Source organism: Arvicanthis niloticus, chromosome 2, assembly GCF_011762505.2.
Source record: "Arvicanthis niloticus isolate mArvNil1 chromosome 2, mArvNil1.pat.X, whole genome shotgun sequence".
NCBI classification, from domain to species: domain Eukaryota; kingdom Metazoa; phylum Chordata; class Mammalia; order Rodentia; family Muridae; genus Arvicanthis; species Arvicanthis niloticus.
In genome coordinates, this window is record NC_047659.1 from 75782787 (window position 1) to 75796460 (window position 13674).

The following is a 13674-nucleotide window of genomic DNA, read 5'->3' on the forward strand; positions in this document are numbered from 1 at the left end:
GCCCCATGATCTTGCCTTCTCAGATCGTTTTGAGGATAAAACAAATATAACATTGAACATACTTGAAATCCTGTCCTACAGTAGACACTCAGCAACCAGCATTTATTAATATTAGTGTTATCATCACTCTCCTCTCTATGCCTTACACACAAATATATCCACAACACCAAGACCGTCTATAAGCAGAAAGAACACATTCCCCTGTTGTGGTGAAGAATATGGACAGTTGACCTACTCAGTGGTCATTTCCTGTGCAAGAGAATGCTATAGCCTAGATCCTCACCCGCATTTGTTCTCCGTGGACCCTTTGTGCACTCTGTCTGTCAAGGCTTGTGAGCCACACTCTCAATTATGCTAAATGTGTGATATTATGTGTGCTTCATTAACACACTGAATTAGAACATCTGTCTTACATCTAATTACCTCTGTGAAGGAAGGTGTTGATTCTTTGGTACTTCTGTAACAAGTACAATGTGATATAATAATATTAATAATTTTTCTTGGAATAATCACTGTTTCATCTAATACTAATAGACAGATTTGACTATATTTATATTAAGAAGATATGTTAAATTATAATTTAAAGTTATTGAAAATAATGTCATTTTTTCCTTGGTCGCCTGAATTATTCTTTCCTTTGGACACAAGGTTAGACCTCTGGATGTTTTACTAACAGCAAGGATTATTTGTTCAACTTTGTCTTTAGAAAGGATTTTCACGTGTCTACAACATCTCAACAATTCACTGAGAGACGGACCACAAGATCTTAGCAAAATAAGTAGCAACACACACACACACACATACACACACACTCACCAAAGCCTCCAGATGCCCAAGGTTAATGTTTTCTATAGCAGTGCTCAGTAGATATCTAGGGAAACTCTGAAGAACCGTAGGAGTGAGCACCATTTCACACAGCTGAATTATCTAGTGAACAAACCAGAAGAAAGACATTTCTTCCAGAGCCTTGTACACATGAGGTATCCAGGCATAGGAGAGAAATGCCAAAGCCTCTCCTGTGTGCATTGTAACTTGAAGCCAGCTCAACATAAGGCTCAATTTGAAGGACTCTTATTAATGTGGACCGCCCCATTTCCTGATACCCACTATCTCCAGTAAAAATTAAATATCTAGTTTTTCTTCCCCAAGGTCAGAGTTTAGAGTCATTACAGGAAAAGAAAACACAAAAACAAAACTGGAATTTAACACTCCTTCTGCTCTAATACCCAGAATTGAATACTTTTATGTAGGCCCCAGCCTATAAATTATTACTACAAATTATTCATGAGCTTATTATTATTCTGGGTGCTTTCACATTCTTTGCTTAATTTAATCCTCACTAGCCCTACACAGTAGATGTTATTACTCCATTTTCCAGATGAAGAGTCTTGGATGCTAACGATTACAGAATTCACCCAAAGGCATTCAACCACCCAGTGGTAGTGTCCAGTTTAAAGTCAGGTATTCTGACTCTACATCCAGGGTTCATCTTATCACTTCCCAGCAAACCTTTGCCCCTCCCCCCAAGAACTCAATGCTGCCCATCCCTTCAGACACAGTCTTTATTCACAAAGTTCCACAAGCCTCTGGCCAGTAGAGGGAAGATGGCAGAATTGCAACTTCTCTTTAATTTCTTAAAAGGAACAAAGTTAGAGCTGTGGTTAAATTAAGATCACTGACTGCTCTTCCAGAGGTCCCGAGTTCAAGTCCCAGCAACCACATGGTGGCTCACAACCATTTGTAATGGGATCTGATGCCCTCTTCTTGTGTGTCTGAAGACACTGACAGTATATTCATACATTAAATAAATAAATATTTAAAAAAAAACAAAGTTAGGCATAGGCTAATTTTCAAGCTAAATCTACAGCCCATGAAAAGCCAAAACAAGCCTGGTCAGCAGTCACCTGGAAGACAAAAGTGATATTAACTCTTCCCCTTCAAAATCTACTCATCTCTTCCTCCAGACTGTAACACCAGCCCTACTGAGGGAAAGCTTACTAAAGACTTCTAAGAGAGAGCCCAGGGCCAACCGCACAATGGCCATGTTCAGCACTGTTGTCAGACACAAGAAAAATCTCTTATTCTGAGAGGCTCATCAGGGTTAAGTTGGTATCAGGTGGGGGAAGGATTAATAATACCTAAAGTCTCTCAGATTCGTACCTGGCTTAAGATCCCACCCCAGAATCTGCTTATCATGAGTCTGTGATACAAGGAGAGCAAGAAGCAGCAGATAAGCCAATTCAACTTTACCACAGTTACATCAAAGAAAGCGTGCATCTAGACAAGGTTATCTGAGAGAAGTTTTCATAGTAAAATAGTGGGGTTAATGGGATGTTTGGTCCTTTTTACGGGAACACAATTATCTGTTTGGCTCTTTGCCCCTTTTTATTTTAGGCTTGTTTCATCAGAAATCATGTTTTGAGTGCACTTATACACATCAAACAAATAGTCAAAACCCCTTACCAGCCAACTATAATGCTAAGAAGTAAATGAGAGGAGATCAGGAGAGGGGATACAAGTGAGGCAGTGACCAGGTGATAAGGAGCCTTCCCCCGGAAGGCAAGCCAAAGACAGACTGTGGTTAGGTGCTAGTGAAATCATTTTCAAGGGAGCATTTAACAGGATGTCTCTTTTAAAACCAAGTCAATTAATACTCTAGGAGCCTCTTTAAGTGGGACACTATGCTTGACCCGGTTATAAGCTCTGTCTGCTGCAGATATAGAGCTGAGCCATCTGGGAACAGCACGGGCTTCAGCTTGGCCCAACCAGCCCTGTCGCCCACATGATTACCATCGAGTCTTCCTCTAGGACAGGGTCCATATCTTTCTCATCTGCTCAGTCGTCCATGGACAAACCAATGTAGCTCAGGTTGAGTGGATGCCAGTGTGTGGAAGGCTCACCTTGGGCTGATCCTGTGGCAGCCTTGGTGACTCTTCAAATGCTAATCAGGAATCACCTGCTCTTTATTGATCACAACTCGCCCAATTCTGCTATCCCACCAGCTCTGGGCCCATGGGTTAGGATGCCATCTCATGTGCAATTAGCTGCTGAGACCCCCTGTGAAGGTGCCAGGTGCCAGCTTCATACCTCGACAGTCTCAGTCAAAGTTCTGAAGACACTAAAGGAGACCTTTAGGAGACCCCAGTAATCTTCCTGTCTTGGGGCATCTGCCACTCCTGTCTCTGTTCTCATGGACACTAATCCTCCCAATCCTCTACATAGTTGGTGCCCCCAACCTTGGCTACCATAGGTGGCAGAATCTGTAAGTTCAAACGTATCTTTAAAAATAGTCAGAATGTACAAAAGAGGAAACTAAAGCCCAGAGAGGTGCAGTGTTTTGGTCTGGGCCACACAGCCTTGCCAGGTCTCCTCACTGCCATGGTGAGCCCCTTCCCTGTACCATATACTCTGATCACTCCAAAGACAGAGCCTCAGGGAAGGTCCCTAAGAAATAATCTTTGTTCCTGTCTTAAAGGTAATACAGTTTTCATCAACCGACTTTAAAGGACTGATAGAATTGTCTAGTGCAGACCATCTTGGCTTCTTCACCATGATGCCACTAGGCTAGAAAATATGTCTCATCCTAAGATAAGCTATTATGAACAGTCATTCTCCCCATGATGTCACTGATTTCCTGCATATCTTAGTACCTGGGCCTTTAAAATTCTGACCAGCATTTAAAAAAAAATCACAAATTTTAATAAGAGCAAAACTGCTTCTTTGAACAAATCATATCTCTTAAAATCATTTTATAAACAGTTCAGTATAAAAATGCCAAATAAAATGAATTATCCACCCTCTCCCATCAGCTGTAGGGAACCAATTTAAGGAAAGTTGAGCAGGGTGGCAACCTCCTGCCTCACTACTCCGAGGGAGACCCCACTACAGATTTGTCTTACCCAAGCTGAAAGCCACTGCTCTGTGCTCAGTTAAATAGTAACAGAAGCAGGGTCAGAGTGTATGGTCTTGAAACACCATGCCAATGCTTCCCAACCGGGGCCCCACCCACAACAGAAATGTCTATGGCTTAGTTCCGTGAAGAGGAGAGCCAGCTGAACTGGAGAAATGGCTTAAAACACCAGCAAAACAGTGGCACTGAAATCCAGGTTACTTCATATGGGAGAACCATGTGTTGTTGGAGTCAGTTTTGGTGTTGCAGTACCCACCCCCACCTCACCTCCCAGAAGTCTTCAAAGACCATATCTCTTTTTAAAGGCCTAGAGATGGCTCCATCCAAATGGAGAGGAGACTGAGTGAGATCCCCTGTAAGCCTCCACAACTGTGTGTGACAGATAATACAATATGAAACAACATTCTTACATGTTAAAAATGCAAGGAAGCCCCAGTGAACACAGCCTAGTTCTCAAATCCCCAAAATTCGGAGAATATCATAAGGAAATAAAACCTAGTAAGAGTCCAGAAAGCAAAATCCCACTTCCTTAGAGCAAAACATGACCCAAAAGTGCTCACCTTCTGACCTGCTAATAATACCAACTAGCTAACAGAATACCAGCGAGAACATAGCTGAAAATCTCAGTTCTGTTTTTTCCTTCTCAGGCCTTCGAAGGTATTTAAAGAGGATTGAGGTAACACCAGCCAATGAATGGGGGACCCTTAGGGTACCCACAAATGTGGAATCATGAGTGTGAGCAGAGCTTGTCAGAGGTCTAGAAAGGCCCAAGGCACTTGCATGAGAAATGTTAGTATAATAATATAATAAAGAAAACATCAGAAAGCTTGTATGGATATAGGTAATATAATTTTTAGCACACACAACAATGACAAAAAATGTTATTGACTCTGGGACCTTTTGCATAAATGAGGCCTGAGTCAAACACACTTCCATACCCACGACTATGGGAAGAGGTCCTGAATAAGGGTGTCATGAGTGGTCACAGAACTTCCAACACAGCTTCCTCAAGACCGCTCTCTTAACTTCTCTGCCCAGTGAAATTGAAACATGGGAGGTGGTACTCATATTTGGTAGTGTTTAAATGTGGTTATAACCTTCCGAATAACTCTGGTTTCTCCCATCCCAATTTTTAAATACCACTGGCCAGTAATGCAGCAGAAACTAGTCCCACATGGCTTCATATTCTAATAGCATTCTTAACTGTGAAATTCTCTTTATCTCTTCTGTAAAGAGAAAAAAAAAATCTTTATCTCTTCGGTAGAAAATGACTCTTGCCTGGACCTTGGGGAAAGTAGCATCCAGCCATTCATGATCCCTAACTTCCCTTATTAATTGAAAGATACTGTCTTGATACAGCCTTACACCAGTGCCCACAGAACCAATCGGTGTTTCTGTCAGAAACCTCAGACTCCAAACTCCCGATTCTCCCTGAGATCAATGTGGAAAAAGAATGGAGACACCCGAGGATTCAGACTCAGAGAATCTTACAGTTCATCTAAAACATGCATTATGCACAGCAGTTTTCAGAGAGTCCCAAGAAAGACAAGAAAATATACGTGACATTGTCACTTCATTGATTTCATGAACCAACAACATTCATTCCCTGACTGTGCTCAGCTTGATCCACACTGGGACCAACACTTGTTCATGGTGTACAAACAAAATCAAAAGAGTCCCTACATTGGAGGCATTTGTTGCTGGTGAGTCATGTCTGCCTGTCTGGTCATAGTATTCCATTGTGGAAAAACAAAGGGTTGGTCTGTCCTCTTGTGATATGGTACAATCGTCTACCTAAGCTGAGTTTTTTTTCTGCATCCGATCATTTTTAAGGGTATGGTCTGCCTAACCTTGGCCACCTGATTCCTGCCGCCTTTGTGAATATAGGTTCTTTTACCTACCTACACCTGTCTCCTCAAACTGGAATACACTGAAGGTGAATTGGCTTTTCCCTGTAGCTCCTGAGTCTGAAGAAATATTAGCAAACACACTTCTAGACTGTGAGACCATACGCTCTGAGCCCAACCAGCCCCTAGCCAGCCAGTTAGTCACTGAGCGACATCAGAATCACCTGTCTCCATTTGAGTTTTGTTCCAGAGAAATCTAACCCAGACACACAGCTTTGTCATACCACATGGGCAGAGAGAAACAGGGGACTTTTAAACTCTTGCTGATTGGAAGTCCAGACACTGTAGGGAATTCACAGATAAGGCTCACACCGAGTAACCCAGCAGTTCTCACCCAAATAAACTCTAACAAGACCCAGTAGGTGAGCCCAGGTAAGACAAGCTCTACTTCCTGCCAGCTGCCTCCCGGAGGCTCTCACCTGTCTGCTCCAAGACAAGCTTGTCTTTCCACACAGGTGTTTGAATTCCAGGTTCAAAAGAAGTTTAAATGCGAGGACTTACCTCATTTACCTAAAGATTCTGGGTGGGAAGTCCTATGGCTCTGGCGATGGAGAAGAAGGCAGGAAGCTATCACACCAGCTCCTACCAGGATGGGGAGCTACGGCCTTATCACGTCTGAGCTCTCATCTGAGTGAAGATAAACGCATATGACAATAATTTAAAATCATTTTGTAGGATGTTAAGCAATAAGCCACCAACCGGGAATTCCCTAAGTCACTTCCCCCTCCTCTGATTGGCTGCCGGGCCCTTTAAAAAAATAAAATAAAGGATTACAAACATTGGCTCATTTGCATTTGGCCAACTCACACGTTAGTGTTCAAACAAAACAGGTCTAACCAGGTTATGCCTGTGTCTCAAGAACAGAGACAACCTGTTAATGGATGAGGAATTGATTTGGTGGGGACTGTGCTTTTCAGCTTAGAGACAGTTTCAGGTGAAAAGTATCTCACTCCCTAAAGATGCTGTGAGGGGGAGAGGGGATATAAAAGCCAAGTCCCTGTCAAGCAAATGAAGGAAGAGGGCTGGAGGTGCTCTTAAACACCCGCCTCATTTTCTAACCTGTATTTAATCCTCTGCTATGTCATCAAGATCTTTACCCTGGCTGTGCAGGTACCCGACGTGGAAGGAGCTTCTAGCCCATTCTGTCTCTGGGCATCATGACTGACTCTTTGTAGTGACTCTTGACCATTTCAGAGGCTTTCCCCCAGCCCCAGGTAAGCACCTTGGAGGAAGGGATGGTCCTGGAAGGGCGGGGCCACTATGAAATGTCTTTGGGCAACAATCCCCCTCAGCAAACAAGGGCTGGTTGACCAGCTCATCTTCCCTCCCCTTGACGCTTACACGATGCATCTTGTTGTTTATCAACCCTCCCGGTACGATCCAGAAAAGAGAAAACCAAAATGCCAACAGTCTGAGCAAGATGTGGACTGCTGAGGGGCTCTATGATTTCCCAGATCCCCACCCCCTGAACTAAGGGAGCACAGAGAGTTTCCTAGTCTTGCTTCACTGGGTCCCACATGTTTCTCCACCTGCACAGGTGAGCGACTACCTTGGCCAGGAAAAATACAATCCCCTAACCATTAACTTTCCCTTTTGAGTCTTCCTGGACACCAGTCTTCTATGAGCAAAGCATCCAGACAGGTATGTTGAACTCGGCAAGCCTCCTCTCCCTTTGCTGGAAGGCAGGAAGGAGTTTGGCAAAGAGAAGATTTTGTGATCAAGTTCCTTCTGTGAAACAATATATGTGTGTGTGTGTGTGTGTACATATATATGCACTGTATATATACATATACAGTATATATATAATATATATATATTATATATATATACACACACACATATATATATGTTCATGAAAGGAACAGAACCCAAATGGTTGTTGTGCTGCTAACTGGGACAGGAGCCAGCCAACTGCAATACTCTCTTGTTGTTTGATTTGAGCACCATGAATTTAGAGAAGTTTCAGACGCAAAAAAATAGCGGTGAGGCAAGGATGGGTTTGGAGGGGTCTTGGAAGAAAGTAGGTCTTTAAATGAGATATTGGTGTCCTTAATGTGGTAGAGTTTAGGGTGGCTCTGTAAAGCTCCTCTGCTTCTCTAACCTCCAGCAAATAAACCCACCTCCCCTCCAGTTCAACCTTATCTAGCTGCCAAAGGCGCTGTTAACATGCAAATGTATGCCCTGGGCCTTATAAAAGCGGTTAATGTCATCATTGCCCATTATCATATTAGCCCCAATTAGTTTATCAGCTCCAGATCTGAGAGAGAGGCCCCAGGGAACAGCTGGCTGGAGTTTTGCTGGAGAGATGAATCAAGCTGCTCTAACTCCACCCACCATAGGGCGTTCCCAAGAGGGAGGGAGGAAGGGGGGAGGAGGGCCTTAGGGAAGCAACCTTAGCTTCTCCACACTTTTGCCCGACCTTCACCTGAAACAGCAGAGACTAGTAAGGGGTAAAGGGTATATAGCCCTGAGGTACAAACATCAAATAAAAATACCTACAATCTGTGGCTCCCTAGCCCAGGCCCAACCACCCTTAGTTATAGGTCTTTTAATATCAAGATGAGAGTCTACTTCTGCTTCCATTCCTTTTACACTCATATTCTACTAAGCTAGATGGACACTCCTGAGAAGGGACAATCTGGGGCATTGGTGGAGGGGGGATGTCACCTTATAGCCACAGCCACTGTGGACATGCATATGTACATATCTCCACAGGTGTATATATTAATATACATACTAATAAATATGTATACGTATGTATATACATATATTAGTATATAATTAATACATATATTATATATGCATTAATATATTAATACATATTAATAATATTAATATATTAATACATTAATATATTAATACATATATAATATATATTAATATATATTACCTAACAAAGTGTCTGATAATTAGTGGATCCATATTAAATATTGATTGTTTTCTTTACTTGGGACCAAACTTACTCTTCTAGAAGAAAAACAGTAGCTAAAATAGTACCTCCGAGAGAGAGAGAGAGAGAGAGAGAGAGAGCGAGAGACAGCGACAGAGAGAGAACAAATAAAGTCATTTACCTGATAGTAAACAATACAGTCCTGGTAGGTAGGTAGGTATGTAGATAGATAGGTAGATAGACAGACAGACAGATAGACAGAGCAAATCTGAATAAAAAAAATTTAATACTAACTATTGAAACCTCAAACAGAGCAGATACTTAACAGATACAGAGCAGGTTCCTGAAGAAGAATCTGGCAAAGTGTCATTATCATCACAGATTTCCATCATTCATTCTATGTTTCTAAGATTCTCTGGGAGACAGATAAGAAGGAAATAGAACCAGGAACTATATTAAAATCTCTAGAAACACAAACACTCTAAATAGAAACCTGCCTCATCTTTCCTATAGGTCAAGGCTCTGCCAAGTATTAGACTTGTACAAAGATGTGGAGCCTCTGAGTCAAGTCCTGAGAGAAGACGTCTCAGTAAAGTGCCTACTGTACAAACATGAGAACATGGATTCGCTGCACCCAGGTAAGATGCCAGGCATGGCAGCATGCACCTGCAATCCTAGCACTAGGGGTGACAAGAGGTTCCCTGCAGCTTGCTGGTCAGCTAGTCCTGCTGAATCAGTGAGAGTTCCTGTCTCAAAACCTAAGGTGGAGAATGACTGAAGAAAATGTCAACCTCTGGCCTCTAAGTGCACATGCACTCAAGTGTATATACATATGCATTAATATATATACACACATAAACATACACACACAGCAGGTAGAGCAGACAGGACTATTTGTAGTTCCCTGGAGTTCCTGAGTTAGTTGGTTGGTCTCCTAAAAGATCATGAGAGTAAAGAAGCAAAGGGACCTAAGTGCTAAAGCAAGGCCAAAACAAAGAGTCCCTCTGAGATCAGCAGGCCTTAAGGGGTTCAAGGTTCAGACAAAGCCATGATGTCATTACAAGGGGATGACAGTGATATCCTTGTTTTGCGCAAAGGCAGATGCTCAGTTGCTTTACACTTCAGTCCCAAACTAGAAGCCTATATTCATCTTTGAAAGCAAATGTGTGTTTGTGTGTATTTCTGCCTCTCATTCTCTCCTGATGATATGGACCTGCCCAAGTGCAGAATGGGACAAGTATGTAATAAGAGACAAACGAAAGTTTAGCACAAGCTGAACAGGAACAAGAAATTCTCTCTCTCTCTCTCTCTCTCTCTCTCTCTCTCTCTCTTTGTGTGTGTGTCTGTCTGTCTGTCTGTCTGTCTCTTTGTCTCACTCTCATCCTATAAAACTCACAGGGGATAGAAAGTCAGTCATTTATTAGCCTGGTTATAGCCAAATAAGGAACTAGGCTTCATACATATGGATGTAAAGTCTCTAGAAACACAAATACTCTGACTAGAAACCTGCTTTACCTTCCCTACAGGTCAGATGGATAAGAGGCTTCTCACCTCTTACCATCCTCCTTAAACTCTGAATGTTAATGATTAGATTCCAAGTATCTTTCTGGACTCTGTGATGATCTCACAGGCCCAGGAAGTGGCATTCTGTTTCATTGGGAGGTCATAGGTTGACCATTGTCCTCACATTTGCACGGAGGACTCTGTGGCTATTGCCATCACATCTGTGCACCCGCGAGCTGCTGAGCAAACTCTCCAAACTGCTGTGGTGAGAAACAACCTCACTGTGGAGTAGGGAGGAACCCAGTGAGAACTGAAAGGAGCTCAGTGTGGCAAGAGGCAGATGGAGAGACACAGACAGACAGACAGACAGACATTCTCCATCATTTGAACATGTCTCCAGCCCTACTTAAGCACCAAAGACAAAACAAAATTACCCTAAAGTCCTACTCAGAAACCCTCCATTCCTGCCCAGCACAGTTTGTCCCTGCCTTACCTCTTCCACAGAATATTATCTTGCTATTTCCTCTCTAGCTTTACCTTCCCTTGTGACCAGCTTCACACACTGTCCCAACTTCATAGTTGAGACAAGAACTCTGGTTCTTGAATCAAACTACTCCCAGACTCTCAGAAAAGGCCAAAAGACCAAGCAAAAGTTGGCCTCTGTCAGACAAATTTTCTGTAACCAGAATTTTCTTTTCTGTATAAGAAAAAGCTTTTCATAATTAAAGCAGGCTTTCCCACTTTCTGTGCGACTCTTTATAACAGACAAATTAAAATTGAGTATATCTAAGGTATACTACATGATGCTTTGATATGGGTATGCCTTGTGGAATGAATAAATCAAACTGATTAACATATGCATTACCATAACAACTTAGCATTTTTAGACAGTGATAATAGTTGTAATCTGTTCTCAGCAGTTTTCAAACACACAATATCTTGTTTTTAACTCCTGTTTTCCTGTTGTACAATTATCAGTTGCTTTTTCTAGGTTATGTTGTGCTTAAGATTGCCCTTCCCTCTATCACGGAACCCTAAATATAAAATTAATGAAAGGATGACTACAGCATATGGCTGAACTCCAGCCCAGCCAGGGCTACAGAGTGAGACCTTGTCTCAAACAAGTAAAAGCAAGTGAGTGACTAGAAAAGCAAACTAAAACTAACATGAAAGAATCTAAACTGTGGTGACAGGCCCGGATCTCAGGGCCCAGTCTTCAGCCCCTGTGGTTCAATACCAAATACTGGAAAAGCTGAATGTTCAGAATAAAAATTGAGGGGAAAACCCACTGCAAAAGTAGGGATTTTGTGTTGTCAGGGAAGTCATGAGGGTCTTTTGACACAAAGGTCACCCTGCTGCTCATCGGGCTTGGTGGCACTGGATAGGCTAAATGCCCCGTGAGGAGTCTCTGACATCTGGAAACAAAATTGAGGAACAGAGCAGAGAGGGCCATGACAGTGATAGCAGCAAGGCCTGAGAAGAGCAAGGAAAGTGAGCTGGGAGAGAAGGTCACCATCCAGTGGCCATTACTCCTCACAAGCAGGTTAGAGAGTCTCAGAGTGACCACCCAGACAGCCATTTCTAAAATCCTCTTCCAGATAAAACTAGCACTGTCCATGTCCTTGGACCAAATGCATCTCAAAACTCCTAGAAGTGATGTTGGAAAGTAGACAGGCACATCTACAGGGACTATGCAAATTACTCATTTGTATAAATAAGTTATCCATTCAGGCTATTCAAAACATTTGCACCTGCATGCTTGTAGGAAGCAGGAAAGAAGCCTCTGGAATTATTTCTGAATAATTTCATATTTGGGGGAAATCCAGATGAAATCTCCCTGCTGATGTTGGGACATGTCTTTGATTTTTTTCTCTCTCTTCTCTCCCCACCCTAACTCTTAGTAATCACATGTTAGTTCAGGGTTTAAAATAGTCAGTCTCCCGCTCTGCACAGACTATATGCCAAACAGTCTTATTTTGACAGCTAACTTCTTTCATGACATTGACTCAAGGAGGTTTGATACAAGTCATGATTTGGAGGCTAGTAGCTCTGAAATTCTGAAAAAAAAATGTATGTATACATATGTATATATACATATGTATATATACACATATATGAGTGTATATATATACACGTGTGTGTGTGTGTGTGTGTGTGTGTGTGTGGAGTGTAGTGTAGTGTAGTGTAGTGTAGGTGGATGTACAGTAAAATCGAAATAAGGAACTTGGCTACAAACAGAACCAAATCTGCATAGTCAGTGCATGTGAAAACTTCTGCTGGGAACACAACCCCAACAAGGGGGACTAGCCATGGTCTGCACAAAATCCCTTACAGTGGAAATTACGAAGTCCCTGAGCTCTGGTATTCTGAAAAGAATGGCCTAAGACAGGCAGGAGAGATGGCTCACTCAGTAACATGCCTCCTCACAAGCATGAGTACCTTGGTCCAGAGCCCCACTTAAGAATCAGGCACGGTGCTATGTGCCTATAACACTATCCCTGAGGACAAGGAGACAGGAAGATCCATGAAGGTCACTGCCCGGCCAGTCTAACTAATTGTTGAGGTGCGGGTTTAGTGAGAGAGTCTGTCAGAATGGTAAGGTGGAAAATCATAGAAGAAGACATGTGAAATTGACTTCTAACCTCCACTTACACATTTCCATGGCTGCACACATGGTTTAAAATTAATAAGAAGAAAAACAATGCTATAAGAAGTCAAGAGGAAGGAGCCACTCCAACAAGAAGAGACTACAGACAGGTAAGCCCCACTCACTGTGGACGCCTTTCCACCAACACTGAAAGCTAATGTTGATGGACTTTCTCTATCAACACCAAAAAATGTCAAAGCCTTCTTTATGACCGTCAGCCTCATTGGCCTATAGCTCTTCAGAAGTTTCTAGAACCACCAGGGCAGAAATCCTCAGGGAATCCTATCTTAGATCCAAGGTTGTTTGGTCACGGTGAGGGAGGGGTGCCCCTGGCAAATACCCCACTTTTGCTAATCCATTTTTTTTTCTCCCAGATCAGCAGGTTAGCTTAAGGACTGAAGGCCACACTGGGAAAGATGTTGCTTGCTAGGAGGAGGGACAAAGCTCTGTGAACTTGAGCCTTGGCTGGGGGTAGCATTCCTTTTAGAATCAAGTAAGCTGAATCTAGAAAGCCACAAAAATCATACCAGTGAAAGTGTAACTGCCAGAGGTTCTGCAGGTCACTATGGAGTCTACAGCCTCTCTCAAAGGGAGCCATACCTTCCATTCACGGTATTTCTTTTCTTGCTCAGGGCTTCTACTATGCACAGGGCACAGGGCAAAACAGCTGGAAAGATGGTGACCCAGAGAGAGAGGGGGGATTGGGGGTTTATAATCAACCCCAATGACTGCAAAGTCAACTTGGTAAATGTCTTACCATCTTAGTCACAGTTGTACCTGAGTTTCTTCCTCTCTCCCTCCCTCCTTCTCTCCCTTC

General features: G+C 42.6%; 2 protein-coding genes across 6 annotated transcripts in view; one reads left to right on the forward strand and one right to left on the reverse strand.

Annotated features, from left to right (window-relative positions):
- Ehf (ETS homologous factor) overlaps positions 1 to 6481 on the reverse strand; it is a 39985-nt gene extending 33504 nt beyond the window's left edge. The window contains exon 1 of one of the 3 annotated variants that reach the window (XM_034496409.2): positions 6319 to 6481. Coding sequence is in view for 1 of the 3 variants with exons in the window: in XM_076929350.1 (XP_076785465.1) it covers positions 817 to 909 (93 nt within the window). In the remaining 2 variants the exon portion in view is untranslated. Of the gene's footprint in view, positions 1 to 816; positions 969 to 6236; positions 6260 to 6318 lie in introns of those variants that run through there. The other 2 variants (XM_076929351.1, XM_076929350.1) reach the window with 2 other exon arrangements.
- A 109-nt stretch (positions 6482 to 6590) lies between these two features.
- Positions 6591 to 13674, forward strand: part of LOC143441377 (uncharacterized) — a 46510-nt gene continuing 39426 nt past the window's right edge. For 2 of the 3 annotated variants that reach the window (XR_013108713.1, XR_013108714.1), the window contains exons 1-3: positions 6591 to 7031; positions 7202 to 7354; positions 9221 to 9345. Coding sequence is in view for 1 of the 3 variants with exons in the window: in XM_076929352.1 (XP_076785467.1) it covers positions 7335 to 7354; positions 9221 to 9345; positions 12902 to 12967 (211 nt within the window). In the remaining 2 variants the exon portion in view is untranslated. Of the gene's footprint in view, positions 7032 to 7201; positions 7355 to 9220; positions 9346 to 12901; positions 12968 to 13674 lie in introns of all 3 variants that reach the window. The other variant, XM_076929352.1, reaches the window with a different exon arrangement.